At 40.3% G+C, this 19,945-nt stretch overlaps 2 protein-coding genes and 1 non-coding gene across 8 annotated transcripts in view; 2 read left to right on the forward strand and 1 right to left on the reverse strand.

The window, feature by feature from the left end:
* LOC107538052 (elongation factor 1-alpha 1-like) overlaps window positions 1-1,473 on the forward strand; it is a 34,054-nt gene extending 32,581 nt beyond the window's left edge. Inside the window, 5 exon segments of the mRNA XM_087818963.1 lie at window positions 150-250; window positions 253-631; window positions 633-1,291; window positions 1,294-1,345; window positions 1,347-1,473. Coding sequence (XP_087675089.1) covers window positions 150-250; window positions 253-631; window positions 633-1,291; window positions 1,294-1,345; window positions 1,347-1,473 — 1,318 coding nt within the window.
* Window positions 1-19,945, reverse strand: part of PEAK1 (pseudopodium enriched atypical kinase 1) — a 234,686-nt gene that overhangs the window by 158,605 nt on the left and 56,136 nt on the right. The gene's annotated exons all lie outside the window — the stretch shown is intronic.
* On the forward strand, window positions 14,012-14,145 carry LOC148094266 (small nucleolar RNA SNORA13). Its single transcript, XR_015716439.1, has one exon. It is a non-coding gene; the product is annotated as a small nucleolar RNA SNORA13 (small nucleolar RNA).

Consider the following 19,945-nt stretch of genomic DNA (forward strand, 5'->3'; position numbering starts at 1 on the left):
GAAAAAAACAAAACAAAATGCAGAATCTCAGTGTTTTGTCCAGATGGACTGAATCTGTCTGGTTTTAAGATTAGTATGTTCAGCTTTTTCACTTTTGCTGCCAGAACACAGGTGCTATGAAAAGCACCACTGAATCAATGAAAAAAAAGGAAAGACTCATACATTAACATCTTCATCATTATACATATAGATTCTGACAAGTCTACCACTACTAACCATCTGATCTACAGATGTAGCGGGATCAACAAAGAATCATCAAAAAATTTGAGAAGGAGGCTGCTGAGATACGGAATGGCTCCTTCAAATATGCCTGGGTCTTGGATAAATTGAAAGCTGAAAGTGAGTGTGGTAGCACCATTGATATCTCTCAGCAAAAATTTGAGACCAGCAAGTATTATGTGATCATCATTGATGCCTTAAGACACAGAGACTTTATAAAAAACATGATTAAAGGCACAGCTCAGGCTGACTGTGCTGTCCTGATTGTTGTTGCCGGTGTTGGTGAATTTGAAGCAGGTATCTCAAAAAATGGACAAACCTGTGAGCATGCCCTTTTGGCTTACACACTGGGTGTGAAACAACTGATTGTTGGTGTTATAAATTCCACTTAGCAGCCCTACAGCCAGAAGAGATAAGGAAATTATTAAAGAAGTAAGCACCTACATTAAGAAAATTGGCTACAACCCTGACACAATAGCTTTTGTGCCAATTTCTGGTTGGAATGGCAATAACATGCTGGAGCCAAGTGTTAATATGCCTTGGTTCAAAAAATGGAAAGTCACTGGTAAAGACGGCAATGACAGTGGAATCATGCTACTTAAAGTTCTTGATTGCATCTTTCCAACAACTCATCCAACTGACAAGCCTCTACATCTGCCCCTCCAGGATTCTTACAAAACTGGTGATATTGGTACTCTCCCTGTGGGCCGAGTGAAGACTGGTGCTCTCAAACCTGGCATGGTGGTCACCTTTGTTCCAGTCAACATTACAACTAAAGTAAAGTCTGTTGAAATGCACCCTGAAGCTCTTCCTGGGGACAATGTGGGCTTCAATGTCAAGAACATGTCTGTCAAAGATGTTCATCATGGCAATGTGGCTGGTGGCAGGAAAAATGACCCACCAATGAAAGCAGCTGGCTGCACAGCTCAGGTGATTATCCTGAACCATCCAGGCCAGATAAGAATCAGATACACCCCTGTGCTGGACTGTCACACAGCTCATAGTGCTTGCAAATTTGCTGAGCTGAAGGAGAAGATTGATCATCTTTCTGGGAAAAACCTGGAAGATGGCCCAAGTTTTTGAAATGTGGTGATGTTGTTATCATCAGTATGGTTCCTGGCAAGCCTGGGCCGTTTTGCTGTTCGTGACATGAAACAGAACATTGCTATGGGTGTCATCAGAGTAGTAGACAAGAAGGCAGGTGGAGCTGGCAAAGTCACCAAGTCTGCCCAGAAAGCTCAGAAAGCTAAATGAATATTACCCCCAGTACCTGCCACCCAGTCTTAATCAGTGGTGGAAGAATGGTCTCAGAACTGTTTGTCTCATTTGGCCATTTCAGTTTAATAGTAAAAGACTGATTAATGATTATAATGTATCATAAAACCTTCAGAAGGAAAGGAGAATGTTTTGTGGGCCACTTGTTTTGTATGTGTGAGTGGCAGTTTTTATGTTTTTAAAATCAGTAATTTTTAAGGAAACAACTTGGCCAAAGTTTTAATGAGAAACCTGTGTGTTCTTTTGGCCAACACTGTAACTTCCTATAGTACTACTTAGGTAAAAAACTCAAGTAAGAGTTGCCCATAAGCTATTTCTGGTGTTAACATGTACTGAAACTTTAGAATTTCATAATCCTGCTAGTGTTTTCTGGGTCAAAACTTGGGGTTTTCCACCTTGTCTTAAGGGGAGGAATCATTTGTTTATATAGTAAAAGCTATGGGAGGGGGGTCTCTTGGTACAACACTAAATAGGTTAGGACAGATAAACAAAAAGTAACTTCGTTTATGTGTAAGCCAGTTTATAAAGGCAAAATTCTGTTACAAAGTCCACGGGTTGCATATATAATTTTGTGTAGTAACACCAATATTGAGCAAATTTGTTGGTGTATCAAATTTTAGTTTTCCAGTTTTACTGGAATGTGTATTCTCACATTTACAAATACTGAGGTAGTTTAAAGAACCTAAAATGAGGCTTAAATAGTATTTAACACTGTCTTGCTACAGTTACTTATATCCAGATTCTAGGAAAAATAAATAATACAGGAAGTTGAAAAAAAGGTTAGTATGTTCATGAAAGATTGAAAAGCAATGATTTTAACTATAATTAAGCTAATACTGACTAATGATGCTCAAAACTGGTCTAAAGAGGTAAAAGTTATTGGCCTACAGACAATAATGCCTCTATGGGGGAAAAAAGATATTTTCAATCATTTGATTAATTCTGTAAATTGTAAATAGTGGCTTTTGCTTCGCTAGGGAAGTGCACTTCTGCAGCCAATTGTGAAGTTTCAATCCTACCTGGTAAGAACTTAGTTTCATCTCTTACCTTTCACTCTTAGCTTAATGTCCAAATCTAAAGAGAAAAACAACAGCACAGGCCCAGTCAGAGTTTAACATTAGGCTAATCAGGGCCAAAGGGCCAAGATACAATCTGTAGTGTGGAAGAAAAGGAGCCACAAGTTAACCTGACAAGCTCAGGGAAGGCCTGTGTGGTGGCCTGGCAAACTCAGAAACCTAAAACCACCAAGGATGGTCTGAAATGAAAACTTTTTAACTAAAGCAGTTTATGGCAGGTAGTCATGTCCTAGGCTAGAATCTTCCCTGAAAAAAGTCAATCTTTGCCTTAACTGAGCCTGTTGTCTTTTCCATCTAGAATAGCATAACTTTGGAAAGTCGGGTAACTTCTCTTTTCCAGACCCCTCAGGGCACAACCAATGCACCAGAGCAGACTCTACAAATCCTCTCATTGTTATTTCTATTGTGTTAATTGTTGACTATTAACTACCCTGTATCCACCTATGTAAAAGATGTGTCTATCATTTTACTTTTTATCCAATCCTAGAGGTTTGGGTACTTTGCTTTCTCTCCTCCCTAATCTATCACCAATGGATTTCATGTAACTTTTAATTGTAATGTATAAAATAGGTGCAGAACTGCCATTCTGCAGAGCATTATTTCAATCCCCTGAGATTTTGTTTCCCAGGAACTGTCGACATTTTGGCTCAAATAAACTCACAAAAATTCTTTACAGGTTTGAATGTTTCTGGCATTGACATTTACTTGGCGTAGTCCACAGGATTCTAAAGAAGCTCACCCAGGACCACTCTGCAGACTTAGACCCAGACCCAGTGCTAGGATCCAGCAAAGGGCCCATTAAGCTCACTGGTTCCACCCCCATCCGGAGAACTTGGCTGAGTTGTCTCTTGAATACAGGACATTCCCTTGCTTGTGGTGGAGGGTCTAACTTTATTTGTGTTGTATTTTTAAATCCTCAAGGTGGAATTAAGGTTAAGGGTTGACAGAACCCAGGCTAAGGCAAGATAGGAGAAAACATGGGTGATTGGTTTTTAACTTTGGCTTTTCAATTGAAATTACTTTCTGAAAGTTTGAACAAAAACCTTTGTTGTATAAATGAGAGCTGAACTCGGTCAGCTCCGAAGGGGCATGTCCTCCCTCCAGCCCAAATCTTGGGTGTGCTTAGGTGACTAAGAATCTTTGTGGAGTTGTCAGAGGTCATTCCTCATGATGTGCAGGAGCCCCTTAGGGAAATTCCAGTTCAACTGTAATTAAACTGACTGGCTCTTATGTGGGAGTAAGGTTTGGTGAACCAGCACCCCAAGCCCTTCTGGGTTTTTTAGACAGCAAGGAGATAAACTGAGGCATGTAAGAGGGTTGAATGCAACTCGAGGGGTGAGAGCCTTGTGGAGCTCAACCCATAAGCAGCACACTTTGACCCACTACATAACATCCCTAGAAAATTTTCTCAGACTCTGCAGATATCCAAAAATAAAAACAAAAACCCGAAAATTAACATGGGAAATTGTGCCTCCAAGGCCAGATACTCTCAGATCCCAGCCCTTATTAATACTCCTGATAGGAAGCCTTTTACTTGCAAGTACTGTACAGAAATGGTAAGATTTAACTAGAAAACATCAACTTAAAATAGCCAAAATGCAGTTGTCTTTGGGTGCCTAAGTTAATTTTTTGCATGCAAAACTTAGAAAATACTGGCTCTAAAGTTAAACTGAATGAATGAAAGTGCATCTTGACTTAAAAATTAGAAGTTTCTAGAAGCACAGATAAATTCTTTAAAAAAAAAAAATTTATAAGAAATATTACACTGTCCCTGAACTCTTCTAAAGCTAATAAATGCCTGTACCCCATTCCTCCCCCTTCTATAGCTCCTCTATATCCTTTGCTCTCTGAGTTTCCTTTCCTGGACTTGACCTTCCCCCCCCCTTCTTCCTTCCCCTTCTGTCTCCTCCACTTCCACTCCCTACTGACTTAAGAGAAAATGAGAATAGAAATTCTAACAGCTCCCTTTGGAGAAAAGCTGTTCTCAGCCAGAGAGGAACCAGCAACTGTTCCCAATTTTCTCCAGGACCCTGATGGGTTCGCAAAGAAATCTGACTGTTAGAACATGTAATCCTGGCTATTCTAATGTATTCCAATTAATATACCTACGAGTTTCGGGAGCAAAAGCAACAGAATTGCTAATAAGGTTAGAAAGAAAATTCCTATAGAGAAGTCTGTCCACTTTAAGGATTATAGGAAACTGGAAAGGGATTTAGAAAAACAAAAGGATAGAAACAAGCATAGGGCTGCTCTGAGGACTATGAGAAGGCATTGCCCCTTCTCCTTGTTAATAATTTAGGAGAAATTAAAATTACCATAAAAGGGGGAAGCTTATAATTCCATGTACAAGCCCCCTTAATTCTCCTATCCTTCCAATAAAGAAACCAAATGGAAAACAATTGAGATTTGTACAAAATCTCAGAGCTATAAATAAGCCACTTATTTCCAAATCCACATGCCTTATTATCAGCTATTCATGTGACTGCCAATATTTTTCAATATAAATTTATGTTGATAAGGAAAAACTTGGTCAAAAATGGCTGACAGTCGTCCGTCTGTGTCCCCCTCCACCCCCCAACCCCGGCCGTCAGAGTCGGGGAGCCCCCTGCACCCTGCCACTATGCCCCCCTCCCCAAACTAGATAGGTTAGCCCCGCCTCCTACCACAAAGTAGGCCAAGCATGTACAGTATATAACTCCTAACCCGATTGTGTCTGGGGCTCAGACTTTGGACTTGGACTCCTGTGGGGCCACCAGCGTAAAATAAACCTCCTGAACCCCGAGCCTCCGCGTGCCAGTTGGTATTTCCGTTAAGGTGAACGTCTCCGGTTCCGCAACAATAATACTTTTTTCAGCATTCCAGTACAAAGACAGTCAATACCTCTCTGCTTTCACCTGGGAAGATTACAAGTTTACTTGGATAGTAATGCCCAAGGGATATACCTATTGTCTTAGATACCAAAGGCTGACCTAAATGATGTTAAATTTCCTAGATATTCCACTCTAATCCAGTATGTGGGTAATTTCGTTTATACTCTAGAAAATTACTAAACTCTCAAAAGGACTCAATATACCTATTACAACAGGTAGGTATAAAGGGACATGAACACCAAAGAACAAGCTCTCATTATGTTTACCTCAGGTGAAATACTTTGGCTATCTAATATCTAAAGATGGGCTACTAATTAACCCTGAAAGACTCAGAAAAATCCTATCTTTTCCTCTTCAGAAACAAACACAAAAAAGCAGGTAAGAGGATTCCTGGGTTTCCAATTCAGTGGAACCAGAATGAAAACAACTATAAAATGTCTAAACAATTATCTAAAGCTTCCACTCTGGAACATCTTAATTTTAGAAATTTCAACTGAAAAGTATAGATCATAGACCTAAAGGCTATTATAGTCAGCAACTAGAAGCAGTAGCCAAAGGGCTCCCTTCCTGCATGACAGCCATTTCTGCTATAGATATGTTATGCAGACAAACAAAAGATAGCTATGGGCTCTCCTTGGTTTCACATTCCATTAAATCTCCACTGAATTCTCATCACATTCAACAATCCTGTCAACCAATTGTCTTTTGCCTTCTGCACCTAGCTTCACTTAAACTTGACGTAACAGTCTTAACCCAGCAACTTTGCTACTTTCTTTACAGGATAAAGAAATCCACAATTGTGTTTTGTTTACTGAACACTTCATTCCTAGGAATGGTTTATAGGAAACTCCTTAATAATGTGGACTTAATTTGATTTACAAATGGATCTTTAAACAATAAGCAGGAATGTTACCAAGCTGGATATTCAATAACTTCATGGTGGACATAATTGAAGTTTTTTATTTACCTAACTAAAATCTGCCCAACAAGCCTAATTGTTCTAACTCAGGCTTGTCAATTGGCCAAACATCAAATAGCCGATATTTACACTGATAGTAGCTATGCCTTTCACGTAGCACACAACTTTAGAATGTTGTGGAAGCAGCAAGTCTTCTTAATTTTCTGAGGCAGCCTATAAAAAATGGAAAATAGGTTGCAGAATTATTAAATGTCAAACGGAAATTAAAACAATTGACAATTATAACAATTCTAGGATATTCTAAAGCTGCCGCCATGGAAACAAAAGGAAATCATTTAGCTAATGGTGAAGCTAGACTCCCTGTTTTACCATTCTGAAGGGAAATGTCCAAGCTTTAATGGCTCTCAGAGGTGAATGTGCTGTCTGTACATTAGAAAAATGTACACAAATGGGAAGAAACATTCCAAAAATGGGTGAATGGATTTGTCAGTCCATCATCAACATTTGGGTGGCAACCCAATTGCTGAAATAAAAATACAAAAACAAACAAAAACCACTAGCCATATCTAAGTAAGTCAATTTAACTTATTCAGCTATCCCTTTCTAAATTAATAAATTTGATAAAGGTTATTCAATATCTAAATATTTTGAAATAACATGAAATACTAAAACACTGATTGCTAAACAAGTCTGAGGCTCACCTGCTTCTGGTTTTTGCTGCAGAGGTTGTGGAATAAATTTGGAGCTATTAATAAATGTCTAGTGCTTTATTAGTGGTGTGTTTCTTGAAAGTGTGTTTGTCAGTAGAGGAATCTATGTCTCTAAGGCTTATGAAATGCGTTCATAAAAGTCAACCTTAGGAATACTGATTGCTTACATTTTTGGTTATCATTGGAAATTAAGGTTTCTAAAAGTTAAAAATTCTAATTAAGTTAGAATGAAATTATATAGTTTTAATAATAATAAGTATAAAGTATGGAGGTGTATTTTCATAGGAAAAGGAAATAAGCTGTTCTCAAATTATGTGTATGGTCTTTATATATATGGTCTTTATGTAATATGTGTGCATCTGTGTGGTACATTTTCTACCTCTAGATGGCATTACTAGGGTGTAATCTTTTTTTTTTCAGTTCTCACCTGAGGATATTTTTTCCATTGCTTTTCAGAGAGAGTGGAAGGAGGAGAGGAAGAGGAAGAGAGAGGGAGAGAGACAGAGAAAGAGAGAGAAACATCAATGTGAGAGACACATCGATTGGCCGGGACTGAGGATGGAGCCTGCAACCGAGGTACATGTCTTTCACTAGAATCCATACCAAGACCCTTCAGTCTGCAGGCCAACGAGCTATGCACTGAGCCAAACCAGCTAAGGCTGCGATGATGAGTTAATTTTAAGGGGAAAACAATCTCATTTTAAAGTTTTTTAACTTATTTAATAGTTACATTAGTTAGGTTTTATAAAGCACTCATGTGGAACAACAATAAAGATTGCTTCTGAGTCAAAAGCTACCCCTATGGTTATATTTTAAGGGAATTTTCTCAAACCAATTCAAGTGTTTTCCCTTTTTCCCCCCTAGGGTTATTCTGTATCGATTGTAATAATATATGTGGTCAAAAACTTTAAAAAAAAAAATCAGTTGTATTTTTTCTACTTTTGTAAGGGGCAGTAATATTAATCATGCTCTGTTAACCATGATTGTTCTGTTCTGAATAGAGAAAGCACATTCTAACCTGGCTGACTGTTGTACGCCCCTGGACATTCAGAAAGGGTCCATTTTCCTTAACTGCCTATCATCATGGAAAGATTAACAACCTTATTGCTGAAACAAAGAGGTCCCAGAGGCATCACCCTTTTGCAAACCCCCCAGCTCACATTTCCCATAACCTAGAACCATTATACACATTCTTATTCCTTTTGCCTACTTCCTCATGTCATCTTTGTCCTTCTACCCAAGCAGCTAGCTTAAGAAGTGGGTGGATAGAGCAGATTTTATGTGGATGACCCTGCTGTTCTCCCATATTGCCAGCATTATTGGAATAAACGCTCATATATAATTCAACCCTGTCTCTGCTTAATTGGCTCAAGTAGTGAGTGACAGGCAACCCACACTCATTTGTTGTCTGGTATCACTTTTAACTTCAAAAATCTAACAAACAAAAAATTCAGTCCAATTAATTCTAATTCTAGACTCTTTTACTTTATAACCTTATAAAACAAACATTCTTGTATCCTACAACAGAAAGTGACTGAAAAAATTGTGTCACCTAGCTAATACCATAATACAGGGAAGGAATAGTGATACAATTCAACATTAAAATTACAATAAAACTTTCTTAATTCTATAGTTTTTACTAATACAATGTTCCTCTGCCTGATAGTGTATTTTGAAAGGTTAAGGTCAGTGGTGCGAGGGCAGTCTAAATAGCCATCTCAGGTGGTGGAAAAAGAAAAACTGAATTTATTTAAGGACAGGGGATGAAGGATGGGGATTTCCAAAGGGAAGGGCTACACAGCACTGCGTCAAAGGGCATTGGGTACATGATGGCAGCAAAAATATACTTGGGACGGTGAAACAAGAGCATAGAAGAAGCAACACGAGAACCTAGGCTGGGCTGCTTTGGCTCACTGAGAAGTCAGAAAGAGAAGGAGGCCTCGGAGACAGGTTCAGGGGATAAGCCCAGGACGAGCTGGCACTTTCCTGCTTGCAAGTCTCATGGGGTCCCCTCAGACGGAAGTAAGGGGAAGAAGATGGTGCTGGTGTGCTTCCCTGGTGTGGAGTGCACATTGGGTCCTTTGTCCTGTGTGTATTTATCTCTTTCTTGCAGGAGGAAATCTTAGGGGAGGTCTCAGGGGAGTGGTCAATAGAATATTCATCAGCTTTCAAGGTGTGACCTTTCAGGATCGTGATCTCCACTGACTGGTCAGTGCCAGGGCAAGGAGTCATTAGTCAATGTAGTTGTCCTGAGGCAGGCAGGCAGGGCACCACTTATCTGGTATTGCTGCTTTTCTGGGCCTGGAGCTGAAATACAGCTGAGGCCTAGATGTTATCTTTAGGGAGGAAATGTTTCACTCAGGGGGTATCTAAACTGCATGACCATCGATATGCTCAGGGAGGATAGGTTTCCCTGGAGACAAGTTTCTTGTTTTCACAGTTTTGCCTCTTGCTAGGAAGCATCCAGGGCTTCATGCCCTGGTGAGTTTCTGTACCCAAGTTTTCTGTACCTGGCCCATCTAATATCTTCCTTCTTTGCTTTTTTCCTTCAGCGTAAGTGCTTAAAAAAAAAAAAAAAAAAAAAAAAAAGGACTGACTTATCTCTAACTTATCAGATGGTTATAGTCTGCCTAATTTGACTAAGTTTTAAAAAATGCTGTTTTAGAAAGGTTATTTAGTTCTAACAAAGGCATTCAGTTCAGTAAGCATCTCCTATGGAGAAACTTCCTACACGGATAAGCCAACATTTCCTGTTGTAGTATATAAAGGCTCAAAGTGAGACAGTCCAGTTAGCCAAGATAAGTGGAATAGGGAAACTGAGACAGATAGCTGAACAAACTGACAGAGCAATTTAGAGCAGATACAGAAAGTCATCTCCCTAGAAATAACTTCTAGGCCTCATTTGTATTTCAGCTCCAGAACCAGAAAAGAAGCAAAACCAGGTGGGCAACACCAGGAACAGCTGCAATGATTAATAACCCCCTGCCCTGACATCGACCAGTCAGTGAAGACCACAGCCCTGGAGGGACACACCTAGAAGACTGATGAATATTCTGTTGAGACCCTCCCCTGAAATTCCCACCTGAGAGAAAGAAATAAAGCCTCAAGACAAAGGACCCAGGGAGTGCTGTCCCTCTGGGGAGTAATCCCTCCCCTATTCCCTTTCCCCTCTTCTTCTTCCACTTCTTTCCCCCATGGGCATGCATCTCCTAAATCCTAAAGGACCCCACAAGACTTGAAACCTGGGGAGCAATGGGCAGTGACAGCTAATAGCAGGCTAGTCCCCTGAACCTGTTCCTAAGGCTAGAGAGAGAGAGAGCTAGAGCAGCAGAGCCTAGGCTCTCCTGTTGCTTCTTCTGTGCTAAGCCCTCTATTGTTTTATGTCCCCAGCTTTAATAAATGTTCCCTCATAGTTACCTGGACTTGTGTTATGAAATTTTTCCTGCACGAAGTAAAGAACCCACATACTACTGGCTGGCCCTAGGCAGACCGTCAAGGGCAAGTCCCCTTTCCGGTAACAAAAGAAAGCTGTAAGTGAATGCACACATTACCAGCTGGACTCCACAGAGTTTATAACTTTTGACAGCCCTCACAAGGTATTTCCACTGAGCTGATACACTAGTTTTCTAAGATTTTGCTGAATTAATGCCATTTGTCAGGAGAGGATACCTGGTGGAAGGGATCAATGGGGGAAAAAGGGGGACATCTATAATACTTTCAACAATAAAGATAAATTTAAACAAACAAGCCCACATTCACTCTATCATGAAATCTGGGTGATATTTTTCTCCACAGTGGTTTTTGGTGTTGCCCACCTATTTCAACTTCCCCAGTTGCACCTTTCACATTGAAATGTTCTGACAGTCTTCCAGCTGCTGTCTGCCTCTAGGCCCCCCACTTTATTCATGCACAGTCATTAAAATAATGTTCCCCAATTAATTTCATCATGTAACTTGCCTGTTCAAAAATTACAGTAACTCCCTATTTCTCAGCATATCAAACTCAAATTTCTTAGCTTGTGTTTCAAAACCCTCCACACTTAAAATCAATATTATCTTCACCTTATTGATGAGAAAATTGAAGCACTCTGAGAGAATTTGCCCACGGTCACACAGTTAGTAGAGGAGTTGAGATTTCAGCCCAGGCAATCTAGTTCTAAAATTTTTACTCTCAAGCACTATACTACGTTGCCCCTGTTAAGAATCTGGTGAGTGAATGTTACCATGCAATTGCTTTTATGGGTCTCTGGGTATTTTCCTAACAGCATTATTCTCTGAGACAGTTTACTTCCTTTATATGTTCAAACAGAGCCTATACATAGCACATATTTAATATGTTTTGAGACAGTCCAGTAGGGAAGGACAAGTGGAAAAGCATAACTGAGACAGATAGCTGAACAAACTGACAGAGCAATTTAGAGCAGATACAGGTCACCTCCCTAGAGATAACATGTAGGCCTCAGTTGTATTTTAGCTTCAGACCCAGAAAAGCAGCAAAACCAGGCAGGTGACACTAGGACCAGCTGCAATTACTGATGGCCCTCTGCCCTGGCACTGACCAATCAAATCATCGAAGACCATGGCCCTGAAAGAGCACACCTAGAAAGCTGATGAATATTCTACTAAACCCCAGCCCCCCAGACCTCACCTAAGATTCCTGTCTGCAGGAAGAAGATAAAGCCTCAAGACAAAGGATGTAGCACGTGATCTCCCTCTGGGGAGCTGCCCCACCCCATTCTCTTTCCCTTCTTATTCCCCCACAGGCATGATCCCCTAAACCCTAAGGGACCCCACAAGGCTTGAAATCTGGAGAACAATGGGCAACAACAGCTTGTTGCAGGCTAGTCCCCCAAACCTCTTTCCAAGGCCTTTTTTCTGACTTCCCAGAGAGCTAGGACAGCCCAGCCTGGGCTCTCCTGTTGCTTCTTCTATGATAAGCCCTTTCTTGTTTTACGTCTCCAGCTTTAATAAATGTTCCCTCATAATCATCTGGACTCGTGTTGTGGAATTTTTCCTGCACAAAGTTAAAAACCCACCTACTACTGGCTGGTCCTAGGCAGACCGACTAAGGGCCAGGTCCCCTTCCCGTTAGGTCCCCTAACAGTTTCATTAACTGGTGTTATACTATAATGGTTGTTCAGGTAAACTATAATGCCAAGGTTCCAACTGCTGAGAGTCAAAGATCTCTGAATGTATAAGGCAGTTAAAATGATTTTTGTCTATTCATATCCTCATCTGTCGTTTCTGTATTTCCTTGTCTAAAAACAGTTGTGGTATTAAATTTTCCTATATGGTCCAGAAACATGCAGTGGTACAATCTCAGCAGAGGCTTACCCACCCCCCACCCCAAATCAAATAACTATGCATAATGGAAAAGCACTCCTGATGTGTTAAAGGCAATCCTAGAAATAAAAGTAGAAAAGCTACATCAAGCATGATGTTATGTAATCTCCATCATTTGCAATGTTTAAATTGGAAACAACATTTAATACACTTACTATTTTCTATATAGATAAAACCAATGGAGTAAATAAAGGAGGCCCTTCACTTGGAAGGCATTGTAAATGTACATTTCATGAGGGGAAAAAAGCCAGCCATAGCCTTGTTAAATGGCAAAGTTCATGGATATTAAATATTCATGCTTAGCATTATGTTCTGAGTATATGGCCAGTCCTTAACTAAGAAAAAAAGAGAGACCAATACTTTTCAAAATTTCTGTCAAGTTCTCCACAACTAAAAATAAAAGGACATGTGGATAATGTTATACAGACATAAAGATCTGAATAACCAGGAACACAACAGTATCTTTCCTCCTTTCTCTTATGGTTTGTCACCACTACATTGTCAGTTAAACTGACCTGAGATGTTTCAAAACAAATCTTTATCATTATCATTTACAAATTCACAGAGATTAATCACGTAGGTATATGATGAGGAAGTTGCCAATACAAAGAATTGGGCACCCATCTGTTCTTTCATCGGCCAAAAAAACCACTGTTCTACGGTTTTGTAGCTAACAAGTTTATGTCACAAGTTCATATTAAACCGATATACTTGTTCTTAAAATCAGATGAGTAACTTTGAATCTGGAACCATAAATAATTGGATAATCCAGAGGATGCTAGGGAAACTGAAAACCAAGATGCCGCCTACTTTCTCTACCACTATTTTCTAAGTAGTCCAAATACAAACTTGGAAGAAAGTTCAAAGCCCAAAGTAAATCTGCCTAATTAAAAGGTAGCTGGAGGAAATTCAGCATATTCTTTTGGATGCATAAAAAACTATTGGGAGCCCAGCTGGGCGTGGCTCAGCGGTTGAGCGTCGACCTAGGATCCAGGCGATCGGGGTTCGATTCCCGGTCAGGGCACATGCCCGGGGTTGCGCGCTCTATCAATGACTTTCTCATCATTGATGTTTCTATCTCTCTCTCTCCCTCTCCTTTCCTCTCTCTGAAATCAATAAAAATATATTTTAAAAAAAAAACACTATTGGGAGAAAAACCTCACTCTTCATAAGTCAGGATGAAACTGAGGAAAAGTCCACACAACTAGAATAATACTAGCTTTCACTTACTGTATATCAAGCACTTTTAATCTAGTATCAACCTTAAACCCCCCAACTACCTTATAAAGTATTATCATTCATATTTTATATACAAAGAAATTGAAGTTCAGAGAGATTAAGTAACTTGGTCATAGGCCTATGTCTGGGTTCATATACCTAAATTGTGACTAATCTAGACTCTGGACTCAAATCTGCCTAAGTTCAGAGCCTAGGCTTCTTTTAATTTTACTATATGACAGTAGTTCTCAACTTTTAGTGCCGTCAACAATCATCTGGAATCTTTTTCAAAATACAGATGCATGAGTTACAACCCCACAGATCCTAAACCAGCTAGTCTGAGATGGCACCTGAACATCTTTATTTTTAATAAGCAGTTCATAGCCTTTGTGTTGCCCATTCACTTTTGGAAACTAGTTAATGTGATGTCAAAAAAGGCATAAACTAAACACTTTGTAGCCACTTCCTTCCCTTGAATTTGATGTCTTTGGTCTAGGAGCTTTATAAGTAACAATTTTTTTAAAAAAAGAATAAAAGTAGTTCATGTGCTTGTGATGTACCTTAAAGTGTAGTAGACAGATAGGCATGAGCAAAGCAAGGGCAATAGGCCAGGTATGGAAGGATGGTCAGCAGGGCAGGGACCCCAGGTACCTAGCAACAGGCAAAACTGAGAAAACAAGGGCCTCACCCCCAGGATAACCTTTCATCCCCTAGCAGTTTAAAACCCCTGACTTTCCATATCACTGGTCATGTGGTTCAGACCATCCCGACATGTCGACAGTCATGAGGTAGACCCCCTTAGAAGAGGTACAAGGGGAATGGAAAAGAGCCTCATAACACCCATATGAGCCCTTGCACTGACCACTCCCTTAAGCATTAAGCCCTCAGGACAATGAGGTTCTGACCCTCATCAAATACTCTTAGGAACAAAGAGTGCTCTTCAGAACACAGAGATAAAGGTTTGGTTAAACTAGAGATAATATCTAGGCGTCAGCTATGTTTCACCTCCAAGCCCAGAAAAGCAGAAAGGCCATGTGGGGTGACACCAATACAGACTTCAGGACCAGCTGGAATGACTAAAGATCTCCTGCAAGGGCATCTACCAATCAGTGGATACCATGACCCTGAAAGGACACACCTGGAAAACTGATGAATATTCTTTTGAGATCACCCCCTGATACCTCCCCAAAGGTCCCTGCCTTTGGAAAGTGGATAAAAGTCTTCAACACAAAGTACTTGACTCATATGTGATGTGTGTGGATGTCTGTATGAGATATGTGTATCTCTTTCCCTCCCTCTCCGCCTCCCCACCTTTCTCTCCAGCATGCCCGTGCCTTTCTCCACCCTCTTCTTTCTCCAGGTACGTAAATCCTTGTTTTCTATCTAAGTTCCAAGGGCCCTACTTTTGCCTCAGTAACTTGTTGCCTGAGCTGGCTCAGTTCTTCTACTGCTCACTTCTACTCTTGTGACTTTTTAAGTAAACTTGATGGTCCACCAAGCCACTTCCAGTGACTTTTCCATACAAACTACCAGTCTTGGCTCATAGTGCAAACTTTCCTAAAATCTTTCAAAGGTTCAAAAACCCCAAACAATCAGCATCTAGACTCTGCCTGACCCTTATCTCTTGCTAAGCAGCCCCAAGCCAAACACTGGTGGGACCAAGACTCAGTTCACAACTTAGCCTCTCCTGAGCACCTCCAAGACCAGCACAAGAAGCAACCATCTGCAGATCACTTTGTCGCTCATACCAAATGTCCCCAGGTAAGACAGAGGCACCAGCTAAACTCAGCCTGCAACAAAGCCCCTCCTCTTGAGAGACCCCAAATCAACCCATCTGCTGGCCAGCTTCAGACCAGACCTGAGCACCACCCAACCAACTATACAAATGACACATCCAAAGAGCAGACTCAGCAGAGGCACCAGAACCCCATTAAGGTGACTCTTGCTCCATAGGGTCAGCCCCTACACAGTAGCTCCACCACTGCAGTCACGGCCAGTTCACACAACCAAAGAGCCTGAGGATCAATCCCTCCCATTTATGTGCCAACAGCAAAAAATGCTTGACGTATAACAGGGGGGGTACACACAACCTACACAAGGGACACACCTGGAGTATCAGCTCAGACAGCACCACTGGGTCCCACAGAACACCTACTACATAAAGCTACTCTATTATAACTGGGAGATGGCAGATCTACCCAATAAATGGAAACAAACACAGGGAGACAGACAAAATGAGACAATGAATCATGTCCTAAATGAAGTAACAGGACAAAACTCCAGCAAAAGAAATAAGCAAAATAGAAACAAGCAATCTACCAGAAGTACAGTTCAAAACACTGATTATAAGGATGCTCAATGATCTCAGGGAAAACTTCAACAGATATAGGAAATAAAAATGGAGATGAAAAACATAAAAAAAAGTCAGAAATGAAGAATATAATAAATAAAATGAAGAATACAGTAGAGGAAATCAGCAGATTAGATGAAGCAGAGGACTGAATCAGCAAATGGAAAGGTATCAGAAAATACCCAATCAGAACAGAAAATAGATGAAAGAATCCAAAAAGATGAGGATAATTTAAGGGGCCTCTGGGACATTCACAACATAAAGGTACCAAAAAGAAAGAAAAAGCAAGGAGTCGAACACCTATTTGTAGAAATACTGATGAAAAACTTCCCCAATCTGATGAAAGAAAAAGAAAAATGGGCCAAGGAAATGCAGAGTCCTAAACAAGATGGGCCCAAAGAGGCCAAGAGCAAAACACATTGTAATTAAAGTACCAAAAATTAAAGAAGAGAGAATTTTCAAAAACAGCAAGAGAAAAATAGTGAGACTTACAAGGTAGCTCCCCTAAGACTGTCAGCTGACTTTTTAACAGAAACGTTTCAGGCTATAAGGGACTGGCACAAAATATTCAAAGTGATGAAAAGCAAAGACTTACAACCAAGATTATTCTACCTAGCAAAGCTATCATTTAGACTCAAAGGAGAGATATAGAGCTCCCCAGACAAGAAAAAGCTAAAGGAGTTCATCACCACCAAATCAGAATTACAAGAAATGTTAAAGAAGAATTTTAAGAAGACTTTTTTAAGAAGAATTTTTTAAAAGATTAAAAACATGAATAAAATAGCAATAACTATTTATCTACCAATAATTACTTTAAATGTCAATGAATTAAATGCTTTAATCAAGACACAGTGTAGCTGAATGGATAAGAAAACAAGACCCTTACATACGCTACCTACAAGAAATTCTCTTCAGATCAAAAGACAGAGACTAAAAGTAAAGGGATGGAAAAGATATTTCATGAAAATAGAAACAAACAAAAAAGCTGGCAGTACTTATACCTGACAAAATATATATTAAACCAAAGGCTATAACAAGAGAAAAAAAAAATCTGGGTTTTTATCCAAAGCACCCCAAACCACTATCTTGAGAAGACATATGAATCCAATATGTTCATTGCAGTATTACTTAAGAATAGCCAAGGTAGAAAGCAACTTACATGTTAATCAATAGATGAATGGATAAAAAAGAAGTGGTGTACATATACAATGGAATATGACTCAACCATAAAAAAGAATGAAATCTTACTATCTTAACAACATGGATGGACCTAGAGGGTATTATGCTAAGTGAAGTAAGTCAGACAGACAAAGACAAACACCATATGACCTTACTTCCAAGTGGAATCTAAAAAGCAAACAAAAAAATGCACAAAATAAATGAATTAACAGAACAGAAACAAACTCAAGATACAGAGAACATTTTGATGGTTGCCAGATGGGAGGGGAGTTGGGAGGATAGGTGAAAAAGGGGAAGGGATTAAGAAGTTCAAATTGGTAGTTATAGAATAGCCACGGAGATGTAAAGTTTAGCATAGGGAATATAGTCAATAATATTATATTAACTATGTATGGGGTCAGGTGGGTACTAGAATTATCAGGGTGATCACTTCATAAATTATATAAATATCTAATGACTATGCTATAAACTTAAAATTGATATAATATTGTATGTCAACACTAACTTAAAAATTAAGAAATATTAGGAAATCTTGAAAAATTAACTGTGTTAATTATGAATGTCACAGGAAAGCCCAGCCACAGGCACTCTGATTGTGCTATTTGTTTTTAGGAATAATTTGCTGAGAATCATTTCCCCTAGTTTAAATTCTATGGCTCAAATATAGGATTTCCCGGAAAAATGCATATACACTTTGAATAATTATAAATGCCTACATGCTATTCCCATGGCAACTACATAAACATTTTACTCATAACAGAGCCATCTCCACTCCCAACATTCCATTACTTATTTTTCCCACTCAGGGGAAAACCAATTTATTTCCCAGGAAAAATCAATGAGTTTCTTAATCAGAGGCATTTTAAGTGTAGGTGGCACAGGGGTTTTTTTTATGGAAAAGCAATTTCCACAAATAAGCAAAATGTAAGTAAAAGTTGCAATGACTAATCCTTCAGAGATGAGAATGTGCATTAGAAACCTGCAAAAAGTTGGCCAAAATGATCATGTGCAACTCATTTCTTTTATCCCAAGTGTGGAGTATCTTAAAGAATCCAATATGGGGGGGGGGGGGGGCGGGCGGGGATTTCATTGCTGCAGAGTTTTGGCAGTCTTTGAGAAAATTTCCTTGCTGCCTTTCTTGAGAACCAGATTGTATAGCATGGTCAGCAAGAGGAAGACTATAACCGTTTAAAAGCAAATCGAATGACAGCTTTAAAAAGGAAACCACATCAGGTTTCTTCACTTTGTCTATTCTTTTAGCCTGAGGTAATTATCACAGATTTAAATAACAGGAGATGGAAGAGATCTCATATTGGATTTTAAGTATCAAATTAACCATTTCCCAAAGTCCTAAAAGGGAAAGTGGATTAGTTTAGTTAACATTCTTCAGTGTTCTCAGAGCTCAGCGAGCAAGCAAGGGAAGCCCATTCAGGATGAAGGTAGATACTAGCCACACCCCTCTACTGGGATTCCCCAGGCACTACGTTAGTACTTATTACAATTTTGTTATTATGATTCTCTCAGGGGACCTTTGTAATGCCCCTCCAGTTGTAAAAAGAAAATAATCTTTTCTGTCAAAGGGATTAGAATAGACCAAACTGAATAAACGCCCACCTCAGCATCCTCCATTTTACTGTAGCAGCCCCCATCAGTACTCATAATATGTTTAGGCAATTGTCCAACCCAAGGCTACGCCCCATACACGCGTTTTGTAAATGAGCCAAGCAGTTTAGACTGTGAAGGGTCACCCTAACCTACAGGCATGGCGCAGTGGCACTCGGTTAGGGATAAAAGCCAGCAGACGCCCTGCTGGGTGCGCGTGCTTGCCTCATTCGGGTAGTTCGGCACCATTCTGCAGAAGTAAAGTTTGCCTTGCTGAGTTACTTTCGATTCCTTATGCCTTTATTGGCAGCACGGTTGAAACATTTTCCCAAAAACTTGGGGGCTCCTCCGGGACCCTCAAGCCATTCAAGTGGGAGACCCAGAGCCCTCTCGGGAGGGAGGTGCGCCCCACTGCTGTTGCGTTTGCCCCTGGGTGTTGGGGAGCTGGGCAGCTCCAGCAGGGACAGAGGCTGGCGGTGCAGGTCTCTCGGCAACGCGGGCGAGGGCCCGAGCAAACTCCGCGGCCACCGGGTAGCTCCGTGCACAGACCAAGGGAAGAAACGCCACAGGGGTGGCAACGTACTTCCTTGGTGGTTGGGTCATTCCTGAGGCTGCATGAGTGTTAATGAGACATGTCTGGGACACGAAGCGAATGTGGAGGCCCGATCCGCAGTTCCGCTGATATCTTGGTGACTTCATAAGGCTTAAGGCAGTCCTTCGGGACCTAGTTGGGGGCTTATCTCGCCCTCCAATTTCTAAGAAGCACCAGGTTAGAAATACCATCCCCAGAGGGAAATAGTCGGAGACGGACAAAGTAAGAAGGGAGAATGCAAGAAACCTCCAGCAGGGGGGTTGAGCCTTGTCAGTACTCAGAGCCAAGGATCCAGAATGGGAAACAATCAGAGTGGGAGAAGTTCTGATCAGAAAAAGAAATGAGGATAAGATCCCCTCAGACAGTCCCCTAGGTAGAATGCTTAATTCTTGGAATGATAATCCTTGAACCGAGGGTAAAAAGCAGCAGCAAATGATTAAATACTGTTGTTTTATCTGGACTCAAGGACCCATCTTAAAGCCGGCTATATTTTGGCCCCAGTTCGGGTCAGATGAAGACTGGGTTTGTCAATTGTTAATTGAATACGTCAGTGATAAGAGCCGAGTTAGGAAGAAACTGATTATGCTTCAAGC

The sequence above is a fragment of the Miniopterus natalensis genome, chromosome 1 (genome assembly GCF_054644295.1).
Source record: "Miniopterus natalensis isolate mMinNat1 chromosome 1, mMinNat1.hap1, whole genome shotgun sequence".
Classification (NCBI taxonomy): domain Eukaryota; kingdom Metazoa; phylum Chordata; class Mammalia; order Chiroptera; family Miniopteridae; genus Miniopterus; species Miniopterus natalensis.